Genomic DNA, 26,368 nt, shown 5'->3' with positions numbered 1-26,368 from the left:
ACTTATCTTTCTAGAATGTGGTAAACAGTTTTTTGTTCAGTACAATACGAGTAACTTTCTGCAATGCATATAAGTTGCTTTCGGATAATCCCAACGGTTTCTCTGAGATAACTTAAAAGTTGGTTTTGCAACCTTGGAAGATATGTTGGAAAATTCTGTGCTACGCCCAGACTCAGATGAGCAGCCTTGTTTATGATTCAATTCTGACTATCTGTAAATCATTTTAAGCAAAAAAAGTTGAAATTTTATTGGAAACGCTCTAAATCAGCTTCGAAATAGAAAGCAAAGTTCAAAAAATTACAACTCTGTAACTGCTGAAAATGCAGTTGAGACAATTCTTGCAATAAGTATTCTACATGAATCTTATTCTTACCACCCACAGTTTTCTTCAACAAATATATGGATCAATCAAAATTGGGTGAACGAAAATTATAGATGAGAAGATAGTTCTTCAATTGTTTGGTAGGAACTGTAAAGGAATATCAATTTTTTTTAAAACTTCACGATTTGTTGGAAAATTTACAACAATTCATTGATTCATTAAAGTTTCTGTTTAGCTTAAAAACGTGGAATATAAGTTTTGCTCTTCAATTTTTGGATACGGGCAGTAACAATTATAGGTTGCGAAGCAATAATTACCGCTTTTGATGGAAAAAAGAAGTCTAGGTGAACTTGCTTAATTTTATCTTGAAAGAAGCTATCTTGAAATTGTATCTGAAAATTTACGATTTGGCACCAAATAGATATTTCCAATAAACAATAAAGCCGGATCAGCTAAAGAAGGATGATACAAGATGAACTTATGGTCACTCCTTATATCTCTAACAATATGAAACTATATAACGGATGATCACTAAGAGCACACTCTCTTATCTCTAAAAATTACTTGAATTAAAAATTACCTCGGGTTCTGCTATGTGAATTGATCGTGCTTTTGATGCTCTGTTTTGAAGATTTGAAGCGGATTTCTGAGCGGATTTTGAGGGATTTACTTCTTTATTTGCTCCTTTCTCATCATCGGGAGTAGTGATAGTAGAGTTTGTATTCTCCTCCTTTTCAGCTGAAGAATTAGGACGGGTTAATTTGGGCGACTGTATTACCTTGTCAGTTCTTTCCCGTTCTTGGGGATGAGGGCTAATTTTGCCCTTATTTACGATGCCCTCCTTGGGATAATCTCCAAAATTGGACTCACCAAGTTGGTAATGCTCTTCTATTAAGTCTTCCGATTCCTTCAAAATTTCATCTTGCAATCTTTGCAGATGTTTTGTTTCATGAGGTCGAATTCCTGATTGTGTTAAGTTAGCCGAATCACTAGTTTTATTGTCAACGCTGGTTCGTACGTCGGCTTCGTGGTTTTCGGCTAGAACCTCTCGGCTTGCTGATGGTGTACTGGATCTGATTGGATGTATAACCGATTTAGTTAATAATTTATTATCATCGCCATCGAGATCATTATCAACTTGTTCAGATGTTCGAGAACCGTGATTGGCAAAATTTTGTCCGTTTTTGTAATTTTTAACACCTTTTGATAAATTAGCATCGGCTGTTAATATTTCAGTTGAAGAAATTTGTTGGGGTGAAATTGAGCTATTGTTTATAGAGTTCCGGTCTCTTGAGGGCTTTGTTCCGGTTCGGGTCTGGTTATTTTGTCTGTCAGGAGCTGATACGTTTTCCTGAAAGGAACCGGCTCCTTGTTTTTGCCTGTCGCCATATTTTCCAGACCTTTTGGCGTTTGTTTCTTGTTGTTTTGACTTATCCCCGCCTTTGGATGAGCTGATGCTTCCAGATTTCTGCTGGATTAAAAAACAACAACGTTGAGAAATAAATAAAAATAAACAAAAGGTGAAATCCAAAGTCGAGTTTAATTAAAAGAGAGTAAAATGTTCAATATTACCTTTAAAAACACACCTAGACTTTTACAATTCGTTTTTTTTTTCAAGTGTGCATACTTAAAGTACGGAAAAGAATTGAGAAAGCTTTTTAATCTATAAAATGGCGAAACGGAAATTACGTAAATTATGCATACACAATGCGCGTTTGCCAAAGCGATACAATTGCGTATGTACAACATGTACGCGTATAAAACCAACCTGGGATATAATTTTTTTTACTTTTGTTTGCTACCTGAACTGCGTTCTGAACAGGGAGGCGAACAAACATTCAAATTGTCTACCTTTTGCTTTTCCAACTCTCGATTTTTTTTACCAGATAGTTTTTATAGCTACATTTTCTTTCTTTTTCTCTGTCGATTTCTAAGCTTTCCGTTATTTTTAACATATAGCTCGTATGTAAAAAAAACACTTCAATATTTGCAAGTAATAAGCTATAAGCGCTGATGGATTTAACGGTGTGCGTGAAAAGGTTATATATTTCAATGCAATATGAAAGTATTTCACGCACAGCTAAAAGGAGCAATTTCGGACACTATAAAACGCATATGATGAAAGCTAATATACTGCGGACATTTAGAGACCTTCCCTAGCTGTTCTATTTTAATACCTTTCCACCTCTATCCATCTTTTTGGCGCTCCTAAAATAGCTCGATATGGTCGAGACTGGCGTGTTTATCAAAGTAAATTTTGAGAGCTAGCTTCGCTGGTGGATAGTGAAGTGTATATAGCGGGCTATCATTAGGTAGATAACAAGTGGCGGATTAAATATGCTTCACCAATTTTTCAAAAGCTGAACATTTTTAGTCTGAACTGTACATGTACATTACGGCGAGACAGTGAAAAGATTAAAATTTGAGAGGCAAAGGGGGGTGGGGAATGTTCCATGAACTGAGAATACTTAATTCAATTCGGCATCTTGATTACGCTTGAAAGTGTAGTCGGCAAATGTTATTTATTCATGAAAATCAATTTCATGAAAGGTGCCGCTAAGATTAAAAATACCGCCTCGAAAATTCAGCTCTGCAAAATTTTACATCCAATTTATGATTTTGACATCAAAAAATTTTGGCTCCCACAGGTTAATTAAGAGGGGATTGAATTTGGTAGACAGCTTGAAAGGAAAACACTCCAAGCTAAATTAAAAAAATGTTAAGCTAAGTTAAATACTTTTTCAATACGTGAGAAATAGTTTGAGAGAGAGAGAGAGAGAGAGCTTAGCATGCTTCTACTGCAAGGAAATGATCATGATATAAAAAAAAACACCTCAAAACCAACTTCTCATTTTGTTTCAACACCCACAAAGCAAATCTTGGCAAAGTGTTGAGAAATCAATTAATTTTGAATTAAGTTTTTTTGCGTCTGCTTATCAAGTTCTGGCGATTCTACTTCTTTTCACTCCGTTTCATTTAACCCCGCATATTTTAACACCATATCATTTAACCCATCTATCACTTAATTCCTCTATGATTTCACCCCTATACATTTCATCCCGCCAAATAGCTGTCGACATTAAATGTTTGTTTTGTTAACCAAGTGGATCAATAATCAAGTGGATGACTTAATACCATGTTTGGTTGTGATAGTTCCATGTCAAGTCCCATGGGCAGGTGAGGCGTGGCCATGGCCCGTGAGGCATGACCAATTGATTATATTGCTACTTTAATAGTATTTATTAAATAAAAGATTTAAACCGGGCCGAAATGATAGAGGGGTTAAATGATAGAAAAATAGTTCCAACTCTCGGATAAAAAAGCTAACAGATAAGCAGCGCAAGATATTATCAAAAATTATCCAGGGTATCTATAGTGTTCATGTAAAATTTGCAGCCCTATATGTGGCTTACGAATTTCAACAGAAGATCTCATCTTAATGAGTTCTTAAAAAACTATTTCTAATACCGATTTTGCCGTTTAGAAAAGGGGCTCAATAATATCAGACAAATAAGAGCACAAAGTTGAAGAAAAAGCTTCTCACTTTTTATATGCAAAAATATATTTCATCACCAATGCAGAGGTAACAAAAAACAATCAACTAATTTTATGCCAAAGCTACAGTAAATAGTGTTCATTGCTGATTTCCTAAGCCAACACGTAAAAACATAAACACGTAAACACCAAAAAATTCAAGAAAAATAAATTGAAAAAAAAACTGAGTTCCAATAATCAAGCCAAACTTTTGAGCAGAACATAGAAACCAGAAAATTTTGAGCAGACACCAAAAAAGTGACTTACTCGAAAAACGTAAGAAATCATCAAATAACGGATCCTTTAGGACACTTTAGGAAGACTTTAGATGAGAGCTGCAAACTAAAAACAGACAGAAAAAAGATACTTTTTCTACAGTCATTTCCCCCTTCGACATGAGATTTTTGACCTGATTATTTGAAACTGATTTTATTTTGAATAGACTTTATCCCTAATCGTTTATCTTTTTGATAACGGCACCACATTTGTTGTTTTTCAAATAATAACGCCAATGAATAGAGATTATGTAGAAATTCCTGAAATTTGAAAGCACTATAGTAGTTCAAAAATATGTAAACAATTCCAAAACGAAGCGCAAGGTTTAGTAGAATTAGGCTTAGTCTACAGCACGCAGGTGAAGCCACAAAACTTCTACCCTTGATCAAAATTCGCTTAGAAGTTTGCGGTGTTAGCCAGAATTTTGAAGAAATGTTTGCAGTTTGCAGAGTGTGGTTATTCTGAAAACTCGAGATATTCAATGAAATTGAACTTCTGATTATCTAGGAAATTTTGGAATTTCATGTAGTGCATCCTGAAACTTTGGCAAATTAAAATTAGTCAGTGTTAACTGTCCCTATCTTAAAAACTAACCGTGGTTATTTTAAGCATACATTCAATGCCTGAGCTTCAAGTCTCAGAAAACTTGTCGTGTTTATTGAGAACTGTTTAGCTATTTGAGATATAAGGCCAGAATTGTTTTACTTGGTATTTTGCATGGTTTTCTTCCATTTTTTAAAAGTGACTGGATGATTCATATTACCCACTACTTTTTGAATATTCACTTAAGCAAAAAAATATTTAGAATCTCTTTGCTATGTATTAGGATATAAAAAATCCTTTAAGGTTGCAACGCTAGCAAACGTTCTAAAAACCAAGACATGGAAATGAAGATCATGACTGCTGATTTTGAACAAAAATGGACGTCTTAACCGTTCGATCGCGTTACAACCAAAACGGATTGCCTGTCATTTCATATTTGATGAGCCAAATTTTTTCGCATCTTTTTTTCTCTTTTTGAACACAACTTACGTCATCATTGACTTGTGGTGCATTCCAAACATAGGAAGTTGTCGAGTAGGAAACTTTGGTACTGTGGTTACTATTCGCATTATGCAATCTACCATCGTGAAATGAAGTTGAACGCTTTTTCACAGGACTGAAACTGAGTTCATCATTGTCGAGAAAGTCTTCACGTGGTGAACCTCGGGTGGTACCATTTGTGGAATTTTCCATACTTTTGTTCACATTTGCAATTTTGTCTGTTGGTGATGATGCGGTAAATCTACTCACAGAGGGGTCTTGAGGGCTGTCAGATATTGGATTGTTGTTTTCAAGTTGGTTTTTGACTTTCACTCTGGATAGAAGAAGGCATTCGTGTTTGAGACGAGCTATTAGAGCCTGGCCTTGTGACTTAGCTTGTTGGAGCTTTTCTGTCTGCTGAAACAACCAAACGCAGTTATATTCAAGTTCAAAATCAGTTTTAATTATTGTGATACATGGAGGTGCGCTTAAAGACCAGTATATTTTTTTTTATAGAACTCAAACATTAATAACTCAACTGAACAGTTCTGGCGGAGGAAAAATGTGATTTTGCAAGGATGGTAATATTATTTGCGCTAACTCATTGGTATAAGAATGAACGTTTTTAAAGACAAGTTTCCCATTTTAACTGCCTCGAAAACCAGCTGCAAACATATATTATGTTCGACAGCAAATTCACTCATGTTAATTAATGGTGAATAAATTTGACTTATTGGAAATGCTAATTTTCTCTTGGTAAGGCGATATCTTATTGAAATTTTCATAGATAGCAAAGTTTGAACTTTCTCAATTTTCTCCATTTCAAAGTTGGTCCATTCTGCATCTAGATACATTCAATTCCATTCAGTAATAGCCTCAAATAATGACAATTGAAATAAAAAGCACTAGCCTGTCAAAAGGTGAAAGAAATTCCCTGGGAGTTTTAAAATTTGATTTCTACCAGCAAAGCAGTGCGCTTCAACTTTTTAGAGATCAGAATGACCATACCTAACACTTTACTTGCTATGTGAACAAATAGTGCTCATTCAATACTGAAGTATTTCTATCCTTAGTTTGTTTCCAAATATCAATTAGACTTACATACTACTGGTACCCAGGCCTAGACCTCGACTTATGAAAAGACTTTAAAAGTCTAGTAGGGGGGCCAATATTGACTATAATTACACGGTCGAGGTTCCTAGTAAAAGTCGAGCTAATATCTTTTCATGGGTCGAGCTAAAGTCTTTTCATAACGAAGAAAGTCCAGCTAAGGTCTTTTCATGGGTCCAGCATTAGTCTTTTAATAACCAGCAAAGTCGAGTTAAGGTCTTTTCATGGGTCCACCATTAGTCTTTTCATAAGTCTGTTTTTTTTCAATATTCAAATTTTTTATTTGTTTCCTGCTTCTGTACATACAGAAGCAGAACCGGAGCAAGACTAAATAGTTTTGCACCAGAGCACTCCAACTTAAGAATCAGTTGGAAATCTGCCAAAAGCCTTAAGAATTTTGTCAATTCTTAAGTTAAAGAGTTTTTTCAGATCGAGTATATTACCACATTACTTGATTCAATGAAACCAGCTAGCTTAAGAATATTGGTCCTAGTCCCATTAGCCATGAAAAACTTTCGGCGCTATTCAGTTTGTTTTCCCTACCAAAATTATTAGCTATTTTTTTTTAAAAAAATAATGCAGGTTTTTGAGTTATTTATGGTTCTTTTGAATCGTAAAAGGTGCATGATCACATATGCTGACTACGTTATATGCAATATTGCACGCAAAACGTTAATGGCAGAAAATAAGACTTATGAAAAGACTAATGATGGACCCATGAAAAGACTAATGATGGACCCATGAAAAGACTTTAACTCGACTTTGTTTGCAAACATTGTGTCGAGCTTAAGTCCAGCACAAACTTTGGGTCAAGCCAAAGTCTTTTGTAAAATTTAGGGTCCAGCTAAAGTCTTTTGCAAAAAATCTGAGTCGAGCTAAAGTCCAGAATGCCTTAAAGTCCAGCTAAAGTCTTTTCATAGCTCAAATGAGTCCAGTATGGTCTTTTCATAGCACATTTTTGTCGAGCATTGTCTTTTCATGAGTCGAGGTCTAGACCTGGGTAATTTTGGGTCCAAACTGATCAGGAAGTTTCTTTGCTAAGTTATTGCACATTTTTTAAGTTTATAGCGAGGAAATGTCTTAGATTTTGAGCTGAGCTTAAATGCAACAAGATTTGCGTCCTAACAGCTTTGTCTAGGAGAATTTTGTCAGCTAAAATAGAAGCAGCTAGAGAGTAATTAGACGTTAATTTTAGATGATGGATTGCAATTAGGCGCATTTGTCGTTTATTAAAAGACAAACTGCTGGAGTAAAAGTTAGAAAAATATAATTGCTTTTCTTGAAAAGTTAGAAAATCGTCACCAAAATTAGAGAAGTCATCAATTTTTTTTAAAAGTTTTCTTGTTTCGGTAAATTCAATAGGAACTGAGCTTAAAATAAACCATTTAGGTATTGCAATGACTCCGTAGAATCAGATTTTCAAAATAGAGCAGATTTTAGCAATAAATCTTTAGTCAGCGCTATGATTTTGGTCTGGAAAATAACTTAAGCCTTTAAACTTTTATTTAGCTGAGAGTTGCTCAATTCTAATTTACATAATCAACAAGGAGGCTCGTTAATGTAAATACGCGCATAATGTTCCGACCCCGCTCATCCACATTCTTGACTTAATTGGTCTACTAGAAAGGACACTAAAAAAATTATTTACGACCAAATCTCGATGTCGATAATAAAAAAAATCATAACAAAACCAAAATTGCATGGTAACACCCAAACCAAACAAAATGACCTATACTTCATTGAAAAAGATGCGGGACCTGTCCTCAATGCGACTTGTTAACAGGTCGGCAAAAAAGAGGCGCGAAGTTCAAAAATACGATTCTATTTTTGAAAACAATTAACTTCACAGTTATTAATGTCATTAGATATCAGCTGAAAACACTAAAAAGCTAATTTATATCTCCATAAGAAGCAATTGAGCAAACTTTCAAAACCAACGTGACATACGATTATTGCTATAAATTAAAAATAAAATCAAAATCCTTTAAAATGAACTAATAAAAAAAAATCTCAAACTTTTTTTGAAATCTCGTAGTAACAGTAGCAACAAATCCAAGAACAATTGTTTGAGGCTAAAACCGTCATAAAGACAAAACTATAGCTCACTGGAAATGGGTCGTGACCTGTCTTTAGAAAGACTGAGCCACAAATCGACCAAAAACTATTTAAAAACAGATGAAGCTCAACAACTCAAATACGTTTTTGAAAACAAATACTTTCAAAAGTCATGAAAATCTAAAGATTTCAATAAGAAGCGGTGGATTAATTTGAGCCTGTAATTAATGAGACTAAGTCACGTTCCCACAAAAAGACAAAAATTACATAAAGAAGCCGACACTTTAAACAATTTTTCGACATCACACTGTTCTAGGCACTATAATTACAATATGCTACCTGCAACTACAGTAAATCATAATTTTTTTCTCATCTTAACATCAACGAGTCTTTCTTACAAAAGGACTACGTAGACATGACAACAAAAAGAAACCCGAAAAATGAACAGTACAGAAATCTCAAAAAATAGTTCATAAAAATGAATGGTCGAAGCAATCAGTCAAAACATATAACCAAGCGCGAACAATACATTTGAATTAACAAAAGTGATAATGACTTCTAATTAGTGAGATTGACCTACTTGGTGACGAAAATGAAAGCAAAAAGGAGATAGTTTTTCAAAGTGAGACAAAAAAGAGATAACGTTTTGTTGAAATTTAAATTGAAAGTCAATAAAAAAACAGCTATAATTTGAAATATTTAACTAACAGAGGCAAAAACAAAAAAAAATCTACAAGTTTTTGCAATATAATTGTGTCTCAGAGAAAAAGCAAAAAACTTCAACAAAAAAATTAACATATCCAGATACGAAACCTTCCAACGCTGTGCATTTTCCCTGCTATGCTTTACTTTAATTGGACTTGTCAATAATGTGATAATTCCACAAAGAAACAAAACGAACTCATAAAAATATAATATTAATCTCAAAAACAAAAAATTGAAAACGCGTAGTATCAAAACAAAGAAACCATTGATTGAACATAAAAAAGTTACCGCTATTAATTTATAACTCACAGCAAGCCGCTTTCTTCCTGTTTTAACTGAAGTTGAGATAAATAAGATAAAGTAGTTTGCAAAGTTAAAAAATTCACCGATTTTCTTTTAAAACAAATATTTTCAAAGTGATAGCAGACATTAGATAAGAACTGAAAGAATCGTCTAGGTTCATTTATTCCTCATACAAAGCTAACTGGATTTTTTAATACAGACACTCATTAATTGGGCTACAAAAACTAATAAATGAAAGCAAAACTCCAGAAAGCCATAAAAATTTCACAAAAACAATTGGTCAGAGCCATTAAAACCAGCAGCTTAACTCTGAAACCATAATATAATCTCGTTGGGACTCATTTATTGTAAATAGTATCTGTCATTAATTGAACCCTGATTTGAACTTCATTTCAGTAATTTACACAAAAAAAACATTTACATAGCAGAAACGTTTTTTAAAAAAAGTCCGCTCCCCATTAAAATCTAAAAATTTTGTTATCGTAAGGATCCATGGTGAGATCCAGATCAACCCAAATTTTTCTGCGCGTCTAAAAAAACACTCAATTGTTCAAATGATTGTTGCGAGATAGATCATTTTTTGAGACAAAATTCTTCAGCGTGTCAAAAATAAATAATGCATTTTGTACAATTATCGAGTTTAAGTTTGAAAAAATTTGCAAAAATTTTAATTCCAGAAGACTGTAAAAGCCAACGCGAATACAATTAGCTCTGTTTTGAGCTGAAGAAAGTATGGCTGCAGTTTGAAGGTGTCTACTTCCAGCAAATTTAAAGCAAGTGGGCTAAAAAATCAAATTTGGTCTCATTTTTGACAAAAAAACTTGGGAAATTTAGCATAAAATCTACCCAAAAACTCGGATCGAGCAATTCAGCAACCCTACGTTATCTTTTGAGATAAAATAAATAACATTACAGTTAACAACTTTTTCATATTTTGAAGAAAAATTGACGAAAAATTGGTCAAAAATACCGAAAAAATGATTAAAAACAGTCTGAAACCATAATATAATTTTGTTGGGACTCAATTATTGTAAATAGTATCTGTCATTAATTGAACCCTGATTTGAATTTCTTTTCATTAATTTACACAAAAAAACATTTACATAGCGGAAATATTTTAAAAAAAAGTCCGCTCCCCATTAAGATCTAAGAATTTGTTATCGTAAGGATCCATGGTGAGATCAAGATCAACCCAAATTTTTCTGCGAGTCTAAAAAACATTCAATTGTTCAGATGATTGTTGCGAGATAGATCATTTTTTGATACAAAATTCTTCAGTGTGTCAAGAATAAATAATGCATTTGGTACATTTATCGAGTTTAAATTTAAAAAAATTTGCAAAAATTTTAATTCCAGAAGACTGTAAAAACCAGCGGGAATACAATTAGGTCTGTTTTGAGCTGAAGAAAGTATGGCTGCAGTTTGAAAGTGTCTATTCCCAGCAAATTTAAAGCAAGTGGGCCAAAAAAAAGCAAATTTGGTCTCATTTTTGACAAAAAAACTTGGGAAATTCAGCATAAATTCTAGCCAAAAAACTCGGATCGAGCAATTCAGCAACCCTTCCTTATCTTATGAGATAAAATAAATAACATTACAGTTAACAATTTTTACATATTTTAGCAAAATTGACAAAAAATTGGTCAAAAATAGCGAAAATATGATTAAAAACATTCTGAAACCATAATATAATCTCGTTGGGACTCATCTATTGTAAATAGTATCTGTCATTAATTGAACCCTGACTTGAACTTCTTTCCAGTAATTTACAACAAAAAAACATTTACATAGCAGAAATCTTTTTAAAAAAAAGTCCGCTCCCCATTAAAATCTAAAAATTTTGTTATCGTAAGGATCCATGGGGAGATTAAGATCAACCCAAATTTTTCTGCGCGTCTAAAAAAAACACTCAATTGTTCAAATGATTGTTGCGAGATAGATCATTTTTTGATACAAAACTATTCAACGTGTCAAAAATAAATAATGCATTTTGTACAATAATCGAGTTTAAATTTGAAAAAATTTGCAAAAATTTTAATTCCAGAAGACTGTAAAAGCCAGCGCGAATACAATTAGCTCCGTTTTGAGCTGAAGAAAGTATGGCTGCAGTTTGAAGGTGTCTATTTCCAGCAAATTTAAAGCAAGTGGGCTGAAAAACAAATTTGGTCTCATTTTTGACAAAAAACACTGGAAATTTAGCATAAATTCTAGCCAAAAAAACTCGGATCGAGCAATTCAGCAACCCTCTCTTATCTTAGGAGATAAAATAAATAACATTACAGTTAACAACTTTTACATATTTTAGCAAAATTGACAAAAAATTGGTCAAAAATAGCGAATATGTGATTAAAAACAGCTGAATTACGTCTACTATTCACAAAAGTTCAAACCTCAAATAACACCCTATAAAAAACCAAAATTAAAAAATCCTTTTATTTCTATATTTGACGCTGGACGGGCTTTCCAATGATACCACTCGCAATTCTCTACGATGCGTAAATCGATCGGCCAAAATAGTTTGACAAAAAAAAACATATTTGAGTATATATTTACTCCCCCACTAAAGTGTGTCGGAACAAATATTATCTCTTTTGATGGCGCCCCTCAAAAGGGCGCCCATCGTATCTAAATTTTTTAGCTTCGTTTATTACAGATCCCAAATGTTTGTGTTATACAAAGGAATGGCCATAACAATTATTATTTATCATAAATTGATGTTTAAGACGCATATTAAGCAAAAATAATCAAAAACATTCTTCCAAATTTCTCATTCGAGCCTAATTTTTAAGTGGTCCTTAGCGATAAGCTGGTTTTTTTTGCATTGAAAAAAAATCTACATTGACCAGGAGGCTCGGTAATGTGCATTTGCACATAAAATACATACGCGACTCATCCACACTTTTTGCATAAATGTCTCTCAAATGAGGAACAGATAGAAAATCCCCAGAACTTCAAGTAATTTTAAATAAAAATATCTAAGAAAAAGATCGCCTCCAACTTAAACAACTTAGTGGCGTAAAAAATTCAGCGTTAGATTGACGTGATCAGTCATTATTTAGAAAGCTGATCAAAATGAACAATGAAATCAAACAACAAATACAACAAACCATAATTACATCCAAAACTTTATGTCCATTTTTAAAAAGAAAAACAAAAACTTATTAGCAAAGTCTGAATAGCGTCAGATAAAACTGAAACTAAAAAAATAACTTTTGTTTCACTAGAAATAATATGGGACCATTACATAATAAAGCTCTTTAACAATTAATCAAAAAAGAACCAAAAAACAGCAAAGTTAAATTTCATTGGCCTACATTTTTAAAAACATTTAATTTCAAAGAAACTAAAACCTTTAGTTAGCGATTGAAAACACCCAAACTGTTTTTTTTCTTATCAACTTTTTTATGAGTGCTTTGATACCTGTCGTTATTCAATTTTTTACGCGTTTATAAAAAGAACAACAAAAGGAGACAACAAACGAAAATTCAATTAAAACTTGCAAGAAAACAATGTCCAAGGAGTAAAACCATATTTTGCCCCTTAAAATATATTCAATTGAGCCTTCATCGAGCGCCAATGATATGGTATGCGATCTCGTTTAATGAGAACAGTTAGCAAGTACACCAAAAAAGAGAAAAAAGGGCACAAATAAGAATAACTTTCGTTTTTATTCCGAAAAAAAGGTTATTTTCGAAGTCACGAAAGCCATTACCAACAAAACGAGATAAGTATTTAGGTTCATTTTTTTGTTCAAAAGGAACGCTTGGGACCTGAAGTTTTTCAAAATATGTCTGACGTCTACAAGAAGAAAGTCAAATATAGACAATAATCGAAGCTTAGTTTACCTTTTGGCGAATTCATAACGAATTCTATAAAACATTAGATTCTGTACAACTGAAGTTTTCCTCAACAACACTAATATCATATGTAAACTATAATTAACAAAACTAGGTAACAAATAGACAAAAAACAAACATGCGAAGTTGAAAAGTGTTATAATTTTTAATTTTGGAAAACAAAGTCATGAAAACCATCATCTTTCTACTCAAATCAGAATAAATTTTAATTCCCCTCGTTTATTTCTCCAAACAACGCAATGCGACCTGTCATTATTCAAGAAATTTCATAAGATTAAGAAGAGAAAGTGAAAACGGCATTTAAAGACGAATGTTAAACATTCAATTAAAATCTACGAGAAATGGTTGTCGAAGCCGTTGAAACCATAATCTATGCATTTAAGGACTTTACATTTTCAGTTGTTGTTTATTTTAAACTCAAATAATGCAATGTGTGAACTCTCAATGATGTGATTTAGATAATTTGTTAGTTAAAAGATCAAAAACAAATGATTCGTTTTTCGGTTTTGATAATCATAGAGTAAAGTTCGAAAAAACCGGCAAAAATTTTAAATCCAGAGTACTCTCATTGGAAGTGGAAGCAAAACTAGCTTTTTTGTAGTTTTCAAAGATTGCCTTATTTGTTTTTGGCTGTGCACTTCCGACAAATTTAATCAATCTGGACAAAAGAAACTTATTTCGGACAATTTTTAATGAAAAAGGCTGAATTTTGAAACGTTAAGCCAAAGTGTTAGCCAAAAAATTAAATCAAAATAGTGGACAATACTTTTTTGTCCTTAGAAAAACAGCAGTACCATTGTTAACAATTTTTACGGATATATCAAATTTGACAAAATTTTAGGCAAAAATTCCGGAAATTATGAATAAAAAAAACGCAAATCGGACTAGTATTTACAAAAATTGGAACCGCGATAACTCGCTCTGGAAAACAAAGTTCAATACATTTTTTATGATTCCATATTTTAAGCTGGACGGGCCTCTTAATAATACCACTCACAACTCTCTACGATGAATAAATCGATCGGTCAAAATTGATTGAACAAAAAAACCCATTTGAGTATATAGTAACTCCTCCCCCAAGAGGGGGTCGAAACAATAAGGGTTGCATTTAGACTAACTTGTCATTTACCAATTGAAAGTGCAGTCGAAATGTTTCGTAAAAACAAAAAAACTTGTACCAATAGCGTATCTCTTTTTATTTGAATTTTCAACAAGGATCTACGTATTTTTTGCCCGCTTTTGCTCGTCCTATGAAATCCTCGTTTGAAATCCGATTACAAGGTGCCAGCTGAAAATGACTTCTTTTCAGACGACCCCAGATGGAAGTTATCTTTGATTTGATCGTCTCAGAATAGAGTGACGTCTGATCACACATTCGTCCTCTCAACGTGCTTTTTTCGTTTAAAGTGCGCTCGAAGCAATTTCTGATTAGATCGGCTCAGACTAAAATTTCCTTTGATCAGTAATTTACTGACTTTCTGTTTTCGACTAGAATCGCAGTCTGATTAAATCAGCATGCCTCAAGAAATGTCACAAGGAAAGTCAAAGTTCTTTTTTGTGCGCTCGTAGTTTTCTGTAATTAGACTATAGTATGATCGATGTGTTTCTGATAAGACGATCATGCATTTGAAAACTTCCTGGACCAGACGGTTTCGTGCGTTTGAAACAACTTCTGATCATACTATAGTGCGCTCAAGTTGCTTCTCAGCAGACCATCCAAGACCGATCAGACTCTGATCAGACCATCCACAAACAAATATAGCTTCGATCAGAGAATGTCCAACCATCTCCGAGAGCTCAAATTTTTTTTTCACGAAGTCGATCTGTTCAGAGGTCACTTTGGTTTGGACCTGCACTTCAAACATTTTTCTTAAAAGATTTTGAAAGATAAGTTCCGAAAAGGCTTTTCTAAATAAAATCTTTTTAAAATCAAATAAGATTCACCAAAAATTTGAATTATCTAAGAAAATAGATTCTATTTGCTTCTCAAAGTTTCTTCGCCAAAATTCCAAATCGTCTAACCTGGACAATGGCCCCATCCCTAATTCCGTCTAAGTCTACACTGCTGAAGTTGCTGTAGCTGTTGCTGTTTCTGTGTTCAGTTAGCCGAAGAGATTCTTGTTGGTACTGTCTCTGTTGTCTGTCCAATTCTGCCACTCTAATCTCCAGTCGGCTAATTAGAGACTCCTTGTTTTCTATCTCCTCCTCTACCTCCTCCTCTGTCTGCAATTAAGGGTTAAAAGGTCAATACATGTCAGCACATTTGAGGTTAAAATGTCCACTGTCAAGAAGCATTCATAAATGGTGAAAGCCAAGTTACTTCATCAACAAACTTGGACGACAGTTTTGAAAAAATTGACTGAATAGATCTCAATTGGTTAAAATGTGGCGTAGTCAAGTTCAGAACGGACGTTTCAAAGTAATAAGGACATTTTTTTAAAAACAAAAAATATCTGTTTTTTTTTTTCAAAAAGAAAACTCGTCTGAGAATAATGGAAACTCGTTTTTAAAGCGTAAAAATGTATGCTTTACTGGTTTTAAATTGCAGAGCTCAAAATCCCATTTGCATGCACTGTTCAGGAGTAATTAGGAGGCCTTAGCGTTCGAATTTCACGCTCTGTAACAACTGCATATTTGATCCAAGATATCGTTAATTGCCTCATATATAAATACCGTTACACCAGATAATTAAAAATTTGCAGGTATCTTCATGAAGAAATGGCAATTGACATCAAAGGTTAAAAACCTGTTCTATATGCGGTATTACTCATCCAATATACCATAAAAGGCAAAGCTGAAAAAATAGGAGGGCACTCTTTACAATAAAACTGACCCTTTTATTACTTCAACAGAAACACTGAAAAGTGATAAATGCGGATAAAGGCGTCTTATCAGAGGACAATAGGGACTTGATCAGAGCCACATTTATAGCTCGGGTGGGTTTAGACAAAAGGTTAATCACATTGTGGACAATAGAGGAGGGATTAGACAACTGGGCTATCATCGATTATAGACTGGTAAATTTTGGAGCGACCGCTGCAGCGACCAGTATTAAAGTGACTGGAAAGAAACAAAGAGCTCCAGTTGCCTAAAAAGCAAAAGCAAAAAAGAAAATCTGATATTTTTTCACGAACAAACTTCAACTGGTGATAGAAAAAAAATCTTTAATTTTTGAGGTTAAAAAAATTTGAGGTAAACACATTCATAGAAAACAGAAAACTGAATTTTTTTCAAAAAATTGGAAAGGACGGAAAATATAATTTTCTTACTTTTTTGAGCCTGTGCACATGTACGTGGCAATAACAATGATCTGACACTGGAGGTGAGTATCAAGAAAGTATTTTTTCAGAAGAAAACAAACAGTTGTGCAATAAACCTTTTTCATACTATGCCCCTAACTAACGAAAAGTACTCAGATTTTTCCTATTCAAAAATTAACAGCAGGTGCTTTACCTTTTGTCCACAATTAATGTTCAATTTTAAAATTTGAAAGGGTTTGATCAACTTTAAAGTAAGTGACTATTGGAGTCAATAATCAGCTTTAATTTTTATAACCTACTAAAGAGGAATTTTTGTGTCTAGCTCATTCTTTGTCTAATAAGCGCAAAAAGCTTCGAGAAACTTTGATATGAGAAAAAAGTTGGTCGTACCATTTTCAAACGAAAATAATTTTTATCTTTCTATTTTTTTGCAGAAAGAATTAAAGCATCGTCTTCCAAAAGAAGTTCAAAATCTTGCAAGATTCTTGCATGTTCAAATTTTACTCGTTACTAAGTTTATATCATTCAATTAACGCAAATCAGCAAAGTTGGTTTAAATCGACAGTATTAAATTTAATATAAGCAAGTTAAACACAACAGCAGAAAATGCCAACTTGCAAAAAATGCTCAGTACAAAAATGGACTGCGAGAAACTGTGACGCTTCAGGGGAATCTGCGGATTTGTTCTCCAGCCATTGAATGATTATAAACAACGTATGTTATTCAAGTAGTTCCTTGGAACGCTCTCATTCTCCTATAGGTTCAAGAATGGACAAAATTTGTCGAAAACTTTTCTTGGTAATCTCGAAATTTGACTCAACTGATAAGAATCTCGAGTGATGTCCCAGTTTACTTTTTACGCTAATAATATTCGTTTCCGCAAGGGCATCAAAAAACAGGAATTCCAGCCGAATGATGAAAAAATCATAAAATAAAATTTTTTCCAGATTTTGAAAAACTTGAAACACATGGACTCATGAAACGCAATCACAATTGCTCGCAAAATGAAAATGAACTTACTAACACGAAAACTATTTGATCAGTGAGAGCAACCCAATAAACAGTAATAGCATTTGTTGTTTCTAGAGCCTAGCAAATTCAAAAATTTGCCTGTAATCTTTTTTGTCTATGAAATTTACAAGGTAGAGATTTAAAGTATCCTACATTTTCTACGTACATTTCGACATGACGAACAAAATATCTTATAGTTTGTATGGTACATTTTGACCAAAAAAACTAGTTTTAGTACTCTGGTTTTTAATCAGCAGTTTTGGCGGAGTTTGGCAGAAAAACATTCATCAATCTCATGTGATTCTGACTTACATTTCGACATACCTTTCAAAAATTGAGCTTGACAAATATCATTGAAAAATGATGCTAGACTATAGATTTTTAGAAACAGGTCTTTTTTGATTAAGTGTTTACACTTCAGAAGAAATTTACTTGACAGAAAACCACATCAACATCAACCTTATAGGTATTTCGGTAAACCTCGTTTTGATGTATGACTTCTACTATTATTCTACATAAATTGAAGATCTTTTCGCTCTCCGTCTTTACAAAACATTCCATTAACATTTTTCAATCCTTCTCCATTGATTTCAAATTCAATTTTTGATAGCCTTCGAATCTGGTTGCCATATAAAAGTATGATAGGCAAATCATGCGATCTTCTACAGAAACTTTTAAATCGATCGTACTTAAGTTTTTTGAAAATGTATCAAATGCACTAAACTCAAACTATTTCCTAGTAAAAACAAAAAAAGATCATCAAAAGACTACTAGAAAAAAAATATATCAACTCTTTATAGTCATACTGAACAATATATAGCCACTAATTATAGCTACATAGAGATTCTTATACTCCGTATAAACTAGTCAGGTAATTGAAATCACTTGTTTTTCAGTTTGTATGGGCAAACTGATTTAAAAAATAAAAGAAATAAAAGAAAATTGATTAATTGTATTAGACTATTCTTAAGAGATGAACGCATCAATCCTGTTTTTTTGCTCAATGAAAATGAACTTAATAACACGAAAACTATTTGATCAATGAGCGCAACCCAAAAAAATAATAGCGTTTGTTGATTCTAGAGCCCAGCAAAATTAAAAGTTTGCCTGTATTCTTTTTTGTCTATTAAATTTAAACGATAATGATTTAAAAAGTATCTTACATTTTGTACGTACGTTTAGACATGACGATCAAAATATCTGATATTTTGTATGGTACATTTTGAAATGAAGAAAAAAAAGCTTTAGTACTCTGGTTTTTAAACAGCAGTTTTGGTGGAGTTTGGTAGAAAATTATTCATCCATCTCATGTGATTCTGACATACATTTCGACATATCTTTCCAAAATCGTGCTGGACAAATATCATTGAAAACTGATGCTAGACTATAGACTTTTTGAAACAGGTCTTTTTTGATTAAGTGTTTACACTTCAGAAGAAATTTACTTGAGAGAAAACCAAAGTAACAACAACCTTCTAGGTATATCGGTCAATCTCGTTTTGTGTATGACATCTACTATAAGTCTACATAAACTGAAGATCTTTTCGCTATCCGTTTTTACAAAACATTTCATTAAAGTTTTTCAATCATTCTCCATTGGTTTCAAATTCATTTTTTTCATAGCCATCGAATCTGGATGCCATATAAAAGTATGACAGGAAAATTATGCGATCTTCTGCAGAAACTTTTAAATCGATCGTACTTAAGTTTCTGAAAATTTATCAAATGCACTGAACTCAAACTCGTTTCTAGTAAAAACAGTAAAAGATCATTAAAAGACTACTCGAAACAAAATATATCAAATTTTTATAGGCATACTGAACAAAATATAGCCACTAATTATAGCTAAATAGAGATTCTTATACTCCGTATAGATAGTCAAGTAATTGAAATCATTTGTTTTTCAGTTATTATGGGCAAACTGAATTAAAAAAATAAAAGAAACAAAAGAAAATTGATTAACTGTATTAGACCATTCATAAGACATGAACGCATCAATCATGTTGTTTTAACAACTTTAAATGAAAGTTGAAAACATATTAGCAGTTAAAAAAACGAAAAGCTTGTGAGGAGAAAGATATTTTTACCTGTTTGTTAATTGTTTGCAAATTTGCTAAAGCTTCGTTCTGAGTAAAATTGTTTTTCGCTAGCGCGCTTTATAATTTTCCATTGGCAATATAGTAGCTGTACTGTTTCTCAGGTAAACAAATTTATACATGAACAACTGAGTTTATCATTCATAGCATCTTTGAATGGTCATGCATGCCTTTTATTAATCGTACAATAATCAAATGCGGAACTTAGTAAAACTTACACGGTCTTACTAAGAGAGTTGTATATCTTACATGGAACCAGGAATGATGGTTACTATAAAATGTTTTGTCAAATGGTTGTATTTTAAAAGAATTTTAAGAGTTTAAAAGCAGAGCCTGCAAATATGTCTGGCGGATATTCCATTTGTAATTTTTTTTGAGGCACTACCAATCTTGATGACAAAATTTCCGGATTGCGTATCAAATTTCCTTGAATGGTTAAATTGTTTAAACTTTTCCGGGAAACACTAGAAGTACAAATTACAAATCGATTGATCATCATTAACAAATGATGACCAAGACCTTTTTTCAAGTTTTCCGTCAGCAATTCATCCTTAATATTTTGGGATAGACTCTATATTTTATTTTGAAAATAAATATACCTTAAGCTTAATAGTTTTTCTAATAATTTTAATAATAGAGGAAAATATTGGGTACATTTCAGGTATTTTGACAAATTGGGTATTCTGACATTGGGTTTTTTGTCCTGACACCCTTAATGGTATAATTCAACACTTTGAATTGAGTTATTAATCATATAATTGACCTCCAACATCTCCAGTTAATAAAAAATTTCCGAAATATCTTACCAAGTCGTCCCAGTCCCAATCCATAAAATAAACGTCAGAAACAGAAGAAAAATTATGGAAAATATTGAACGGAGTCTAAATAGGTCGGTTGAAGGAGCAACTGACTTTGATTTTTGAGTGTACGATCGATTAAATTGTGTATTTGCATAGAAAGAGGATAGCCAAGCAGTGTTCTTAACAGTCACGAAAATGCCTCTGAGAACAATCGAATAGGCGCTTACCTTTTGTTCATGTTTATGGTTTCAGCCCTTTCTCTGACAATGTAATGTGTTAAACAGCACACGCGCGTAAACACATAAATAAAACAGAGGTAAACAAAAACAAACAAACAGGAATATGAGAGCTTGGCGCTGCCTCACTCACTTAATGGTAAAACCAAAAAAGCAATTCAAAATGCGTTAATGTGTTTCAAGATCGCTTTAAAAAATCATTCTTGTTTCACTTCTCAAAAAAATGGGAGAGAGATTGCATCTTAATTTTTTTTCATTTCGCGACACGTTTGAGTAGTTTTGCGATATTTTTCTAGCGCTTAATTTGAGTTCAACCGCTCAACAAGCACTTTATAGTAATATATAATTGCTAAGGGGATGATCGTTGGTTGCAGCGTTTTTCAACTGAAAGAATGCAAGCAAATCAACGTAACTGTAGTATATAGTCATATTAAGACTAAAAATCAGATCGGGGGACTATTTTTTCACTTTTTTATACCGTCACGCAGGTGGTTATATATTTTTTGTTCATACCAAAGAGTAAAAGCTACTATAACTTCGCGTATAGATAGATACACTGCGAACACATGTAGTGAATTTAGTCACTCACGCGCGCACTGTTAGATGTATGAAGAATATAGTAAAGGTGTAGAGCGGTAAGTTTAACAGAAGGTGGAAAAAATCAGGGGGAATGATTAACTGAATTTTCATTCTTTTGTTTGAAGAAAATAGGAAAAATGAAACACAAGAAAGGCGTCTGAGTTCTCTTTCTTTAAATATTTATCTGTCTGCCTTTAAGAAAACAAAGAAAGTAGGAGTAACCCGAATGTAGGAAAAAAGGCCAAATTAAATAGTAAACGAATACTACTACTAATACTACAGGTCTTATTCATAACTTATAGAACCGAAAATCTCTTTCACCTTTCTTTTTTTGCAAAAGTGAGTAAAACAAAACAACTGCTTGATAAAACAACTCGATATTATCAATTCGCTTGATCAAAGCTTAATAATTGAACATAAGTTCAACTTTTCACGTTCGACGTGGTTAAAAATATTTTGAAGAAAGGGGCCTGAAAAACAAATGAAAAATGAAGCATATTTTGAAATGTTTGAACGGTAGCTTGCTTTCCATTTACAATTGGGGATAATTTATTAAAAACCCTGCTCATTGTAGATTTCGAGCCCGCCTCAATTTTTTTTTGCTTATTTCCATTGATGAGTTCGCAGAGCCGAAAATGGAAATGCGATCAGTTAAACAAATTTCAACATGATATCTGAATTTAGTAACGCACAAAGGATCTTTTGCACAAACTTGCAACTTTTTTAAATCCGAAATTATTTTTATTGTTAAAAAATAATGTCAGTCAAAAGTTGAAAGTCGAATAAGTGACACGCCTAATTTTCGGTTGCTAATTCGGGTGAGATTTATTAGATCAATTCTAAAACATAAATTTACCAATCATGCACATGATAATATTCCCTATTTTCAATATTGCTTGAACATCGGAACTAATTTTTGGCAAGAAGTAATTGTTTCTCCTTATAAGGAGAAACATTTATTTAAATTTATTTAATTTATTTTATTTCTCAATTTATTTAAATGGGGTTCTATATATATAGAACCCCATTTGAATAAGTTGAGAGCCGTTAGGCTTCCAATTATTGTACTCATTCCACAACCAGGTGATACATAACCAAAATAAATTTTATAGTGTTATTAGAGTTATAGTTGAAGGGAGCAACAAAAAATGGTTCTACTTCATTTCACCCCTATTCATTTAACCCCCTGTCATTTAACCCCGATTTATTCACCCCTCTATCATTTAACCCCTCTATCACTTCACCCCTCTATCATTTCATCCCGCTAATTAGCAGTCGACATTAAAGGCATGTTTTGTCATAATTAAGTGGATAGATTAATCCCACGTTCGGTTGTGATAGTTTCATATCAAGTCCCACGTGCCGCTGAGGCATGGCCATGGCCCGCGAGGCATGGCCAAATGATTTTATTGCTAATTTAATAATCCTTATTTTATAGGGATTAAAATCGGGGTGAAATGATAGTGGGGTTAAAAGATAGAGGGGTTAAATGATACAGGGGTGAATAAATCGGGGTTAAATGATAGGGGGTTAAATGAATAAGGGTGAAAAAATGGGACACCACAAAAAATATTCTATCGCTCGTTCGGCTAGCTAATTTTCGAATGGAATGGATGCTGAATTGTTCACTTGTAAAGGCAGATTGGGATAATTGGACCGGGGAGCAATTTCCGTCAAAAAGAGGAAAACGTTTCCAATTGTGGTCTGCATGCCTGGGTGCTTCTGATATTGAAAAGACGTGTATGCTAATAGTCAGTTGGATGGCATGGAAGATGTGATTGAAGGGACTCGACTGGCAATTAAGTTCATAAGTTTCAATTTTCATTTATTTCTTGAGATAGTGAGTGACATGAAAGCTAATTGAGTAATGTGAAGACCAATGCCCACCTGAAGTTTATACTGAACTCAGATGATTGCGAAAACTTTCATGGACACTAATAAGAAACATTAGAAGCAAGAAATCAATTGATTATACAAAAAATGCGCAAATTGTAATGCATTTTTAATAACTTTATGTACATGCGGATCTCTCAGTTAAGTTTGGAAGCAAATCGACAGCAGAGAAACCAAACCATCAAAACGAATACTTAAACTTCTCGCTTTTGTTGGATTTTGTGATTTGCCATAAACAGATATAAACTCAAGTACTGTTCTAATTAAAAACAAACAGGATGACCTTCATTAAGGTCGAATTTTTTGTCTGGGATCTGAATAAAATTATGCGTTTATTATGCGTTTTGTGAATTTATTAGTTCGAAATACAAAGTAGCTAAAATTCACGCAATATTTCTGCTGAAGTGAAGCAAACGACGTACAAAAATGGAAGCTGTGAACAGCTTGCGCTATTTCATGAGCGACAAAAGGAACTTTTCAACAAAACCATCCAGAGGTATACCACAAAATTTCCGCTTGAGAAAAACTGCGCGGAAAACAAATGCACAAAATCGGCCAAATTAGGAGACAAGCTTAGAAGCTAATTTTCGCAAAAATGGTTCCTATATTTCGGGATATTGAGATGCACAGTTTACGTATCTATCTTTCGCATTGAATGTATCTGTAATCCGCTATAGTGTCTAATTAAAAGTGCAATTTTGAGCTTGCAAAGGTGATTTAAAGCTTTCTGAATTGAGACTTTGCAACTGGTTTATAATAATAATGTACCATATAGGGCTTAGACAAATTTTTTATTTTTTTCACCAATGTGGACAAGTTGATACAAAAGAATGTAGGTCCGAAAGATTGCTTTGTGGATCCGAAATTCGTTAACTTTTTTGTCTATAATTTGGTTATAAAAAATTTATTCACCTTAGTCCTGTTTTGATCTTTAGCTTTGAACTTAGCCCTGTGGAGGTGTTTTCTGTGGAAAGGTAACTAAAATTTAATTGAGCGTGTGATATATTTCAATTAAAATGATAATCCTAGATAGAGAACCAGTAAAACAATTCTGTGAAGGACGCGACTAGTAAATAGAAAGAATATTAGGACCTTCTAGAAAGGAAATTGACTGACACGTGTGAAGAGACGTGAAATGAAGAGGTTTTTCAGAAAAAAAGACAAAAAACTGCACATAGACGCAGAAAGGAGGCGGTTTTCAGAAAATCTGAATTCCACGGTAAAATGTTGACACTTTTGCAAACAAGAGTTGCATTATTCCCTTTGTTTTTGGTCGATTTTGCTAAAGTTTCTATTTTGCACAATATTCTTAGTTTTTCAATATATTTCTATGTATGTAACGAACCCGATAAAAAAAACAGTAAATCTCAAATCAGCAAACCACTTCCAGGTCGGAACCACTACAACTGTAAATGACCTCCCAAAGCAAACACATTACATCACCTAGGAACAACCCACAGAAAACATTCAGCGAGATAAAACAATCAGAAAACTCAAAAATGCTTATAAACTCAAAAGGGAATCAAAAACTTTGTTTTGAATCTTTGAATCTCTTGTCTATAAATTGGTTATAAAAATATTTTATCACCTTAGCCTTGTTTTGATCTATAAGGTATTCAGAAGAGTGTAATCGTGCCAATAGTCACTTAGGAAGATTGGAGGGATTTTTCAGAGGAAATCGACAGAAACCTGGCAAAAGACAACTGTTTATAGGCACCTGTAAATACAAGCAGAATCAGAAACAGGGTGAAGATCTTTTTTGTAGCAAGGCAACTGAACTTTAAACTAATTGTACGTAAGATATATTTCAAATAAAATGATATTCCTAGATAGAGAATCAGTAAAATAATTCTGTGTAAGACGAGAATAGTATAGAAAAAGAATGTTGGGGCTTTCTAGAAAAAAAATTGACACCTGTAAAACCACTCAAAAAGGAGTGCTTTTCAAAAAAAACTAGAGACAACTGTACATAGACCCAGAAAGAAAGCGATTTTCAGAAAAAAACAACTATCTCAAAACAGGCTTTTAGTCTTCAATTTATTGCTCTTTTTCCGTCTTTAAAATATGCAAATGATAATAATGATAATGATATGCAAATAACCAGTTGCAACTTTATTCAACAACATTATTGTTTTAGTTGTACCAAAAAAAATTCAAATTGTGGCCAGGATAAATGGTTTTCCCTGGAAATACCTCAGAACAAAGAGACTATGATGATGTTCTGATGTTCCTATTTCCCGACCAACAATTTAAAACAAATAAAAACATAGTCACAAATTGGAGCCCTACATGGTATGTTTTAAAGCTTTTAAACACTTCTAATAACATTTAATTGCCATCAATCATTAAAGTTTTAAATCACTATCAAAATTAGGCATAAATGCGGATCATAGATATATTCAGTGCAAAATTTAGATACATTTAAAGTGGAATCTAGGTTCGCTAATTGCAAAAAAGAGATACCTACATCGAGGAGACTTGTGATGCATAGCGGGCAAAAAGGCTACACAGCTTGTATCTCAATTCCGCGGTAAAATGTCGACACTTTAGCGAACAAGGGTTGCATAATTCCCTTCATTTTGGGCCAATTTTATACATTTTGGGCCAAAGGCATAAAAAACTTATTTCCGCAATGTTACTTTTTCTATGTGTTTAAAGGTATGTAACCAACACGATAAAACATTAGTTCAAAATGCGGCATTGTTGATAGTGTAGTTTCTGTAATAGACAACTAATCCTAAAATAAGTGAGCTACAGAAACATAAGTATGAGGTAGTCAGTACCAAAAAAAAAACTAGAGGAATAAATTTTCACAAGTTGTATTTCTGATGAAACCATTTTTCCGCAGAAAATGACACAATTCTGAGGAAGTCAATGTAACTTGCGATAATTATAAAAGATTTAGAGTGTTTTAAAAATATATTGGCTGGCATTACATATGACATTATGATGAAAACGAACCTATTTAGTTAAACCAGCTTGTCAGATAAAACACCAAGCTTTTAGGCCAGACATTTAAGATTTGCATCGGCTCCATTTGAACAACTCAGTTAGCCGTACTAATTTATTCACGCATGTAAAACAGCTCGGAAAAACCATGGAAAACGCTTTAACGTCTGCAATTAACTCAAAAGCTCAAAATGGATTTAAAAATTATAAATACGGAAGTTATCTTTTTGGAATTTCTTTGCTGAGTGGTCTTTGAACATTAAATGCGCAATCTGTAGACAGAAAAAGTAGGTTATGTGGCATCGATGCCCTGAAAAAATCTGAAAGTTTTGTCTACTTTTTATACAACTTTGTCTATATAT

The 26,368-nt window shown here is 33.1% G+C and overlaps 1 protein-coding gene across 4 annotated transcripts in view; it reads right to left on the bottom strand.

Moving 5' to 3' along the window:
• The window catches only part of LOC142337647 (uncharacterized), a 56,098-nt gene that overhangs the window by 28,169 nt on the left and 1,561 nt on the right, over positions 1-26,368 (bottom strand). For 2 of the 4 annotated variants that reach the window (XM_075387034.1, XM_075387037.1), the window contains exons 1-4: positions 20,356-20,505; positions 15,205-15,405; positions 5,165-5,572; positions 903-1,793 (exon numbers count right to left, since the gene is read on the bottom strand). In XM_075387034.1, the coding sequence (XP_075243149.1) occupies positions 903-1,793; positions 5,165-5,572; positions 15,205-15,405; positions 20,356-20,379 (1,524 nt within the window). In that variant the 5' untranslated portion in view covers positions 20,380-20,505. Of the gene's footprint in view, positions 1-902; positions 1,794-5,164; positions 5,573-15,204; positions 15,406-20,355; positions 20,507-26,368 lie in introns of those variants that run through there. The other 2 variants (XM_075387035.1, XM_075387036.1) reach the window with 2 other exon arrangements.

The sequence above is a fragment of the Convolutriloba macropyga genome, chromosome 4 (genome assembly GCF_964194025.1).
Source record: "Convolutriloba macropyga chromosome 4, txConMacr16.3, whole genome shotgun sequence".
NCBI lineage: Eukaryota > Metazoa > Xenacoelomorpha > Acoela > Convolutidae > Convolutriloba > Convolutriloba macropyga.
The sequence above is the reverse complement of the archived record's forward strand: the minus strand, read 5'-3'. Positions and strand labels throughout refer to the sequence as shown.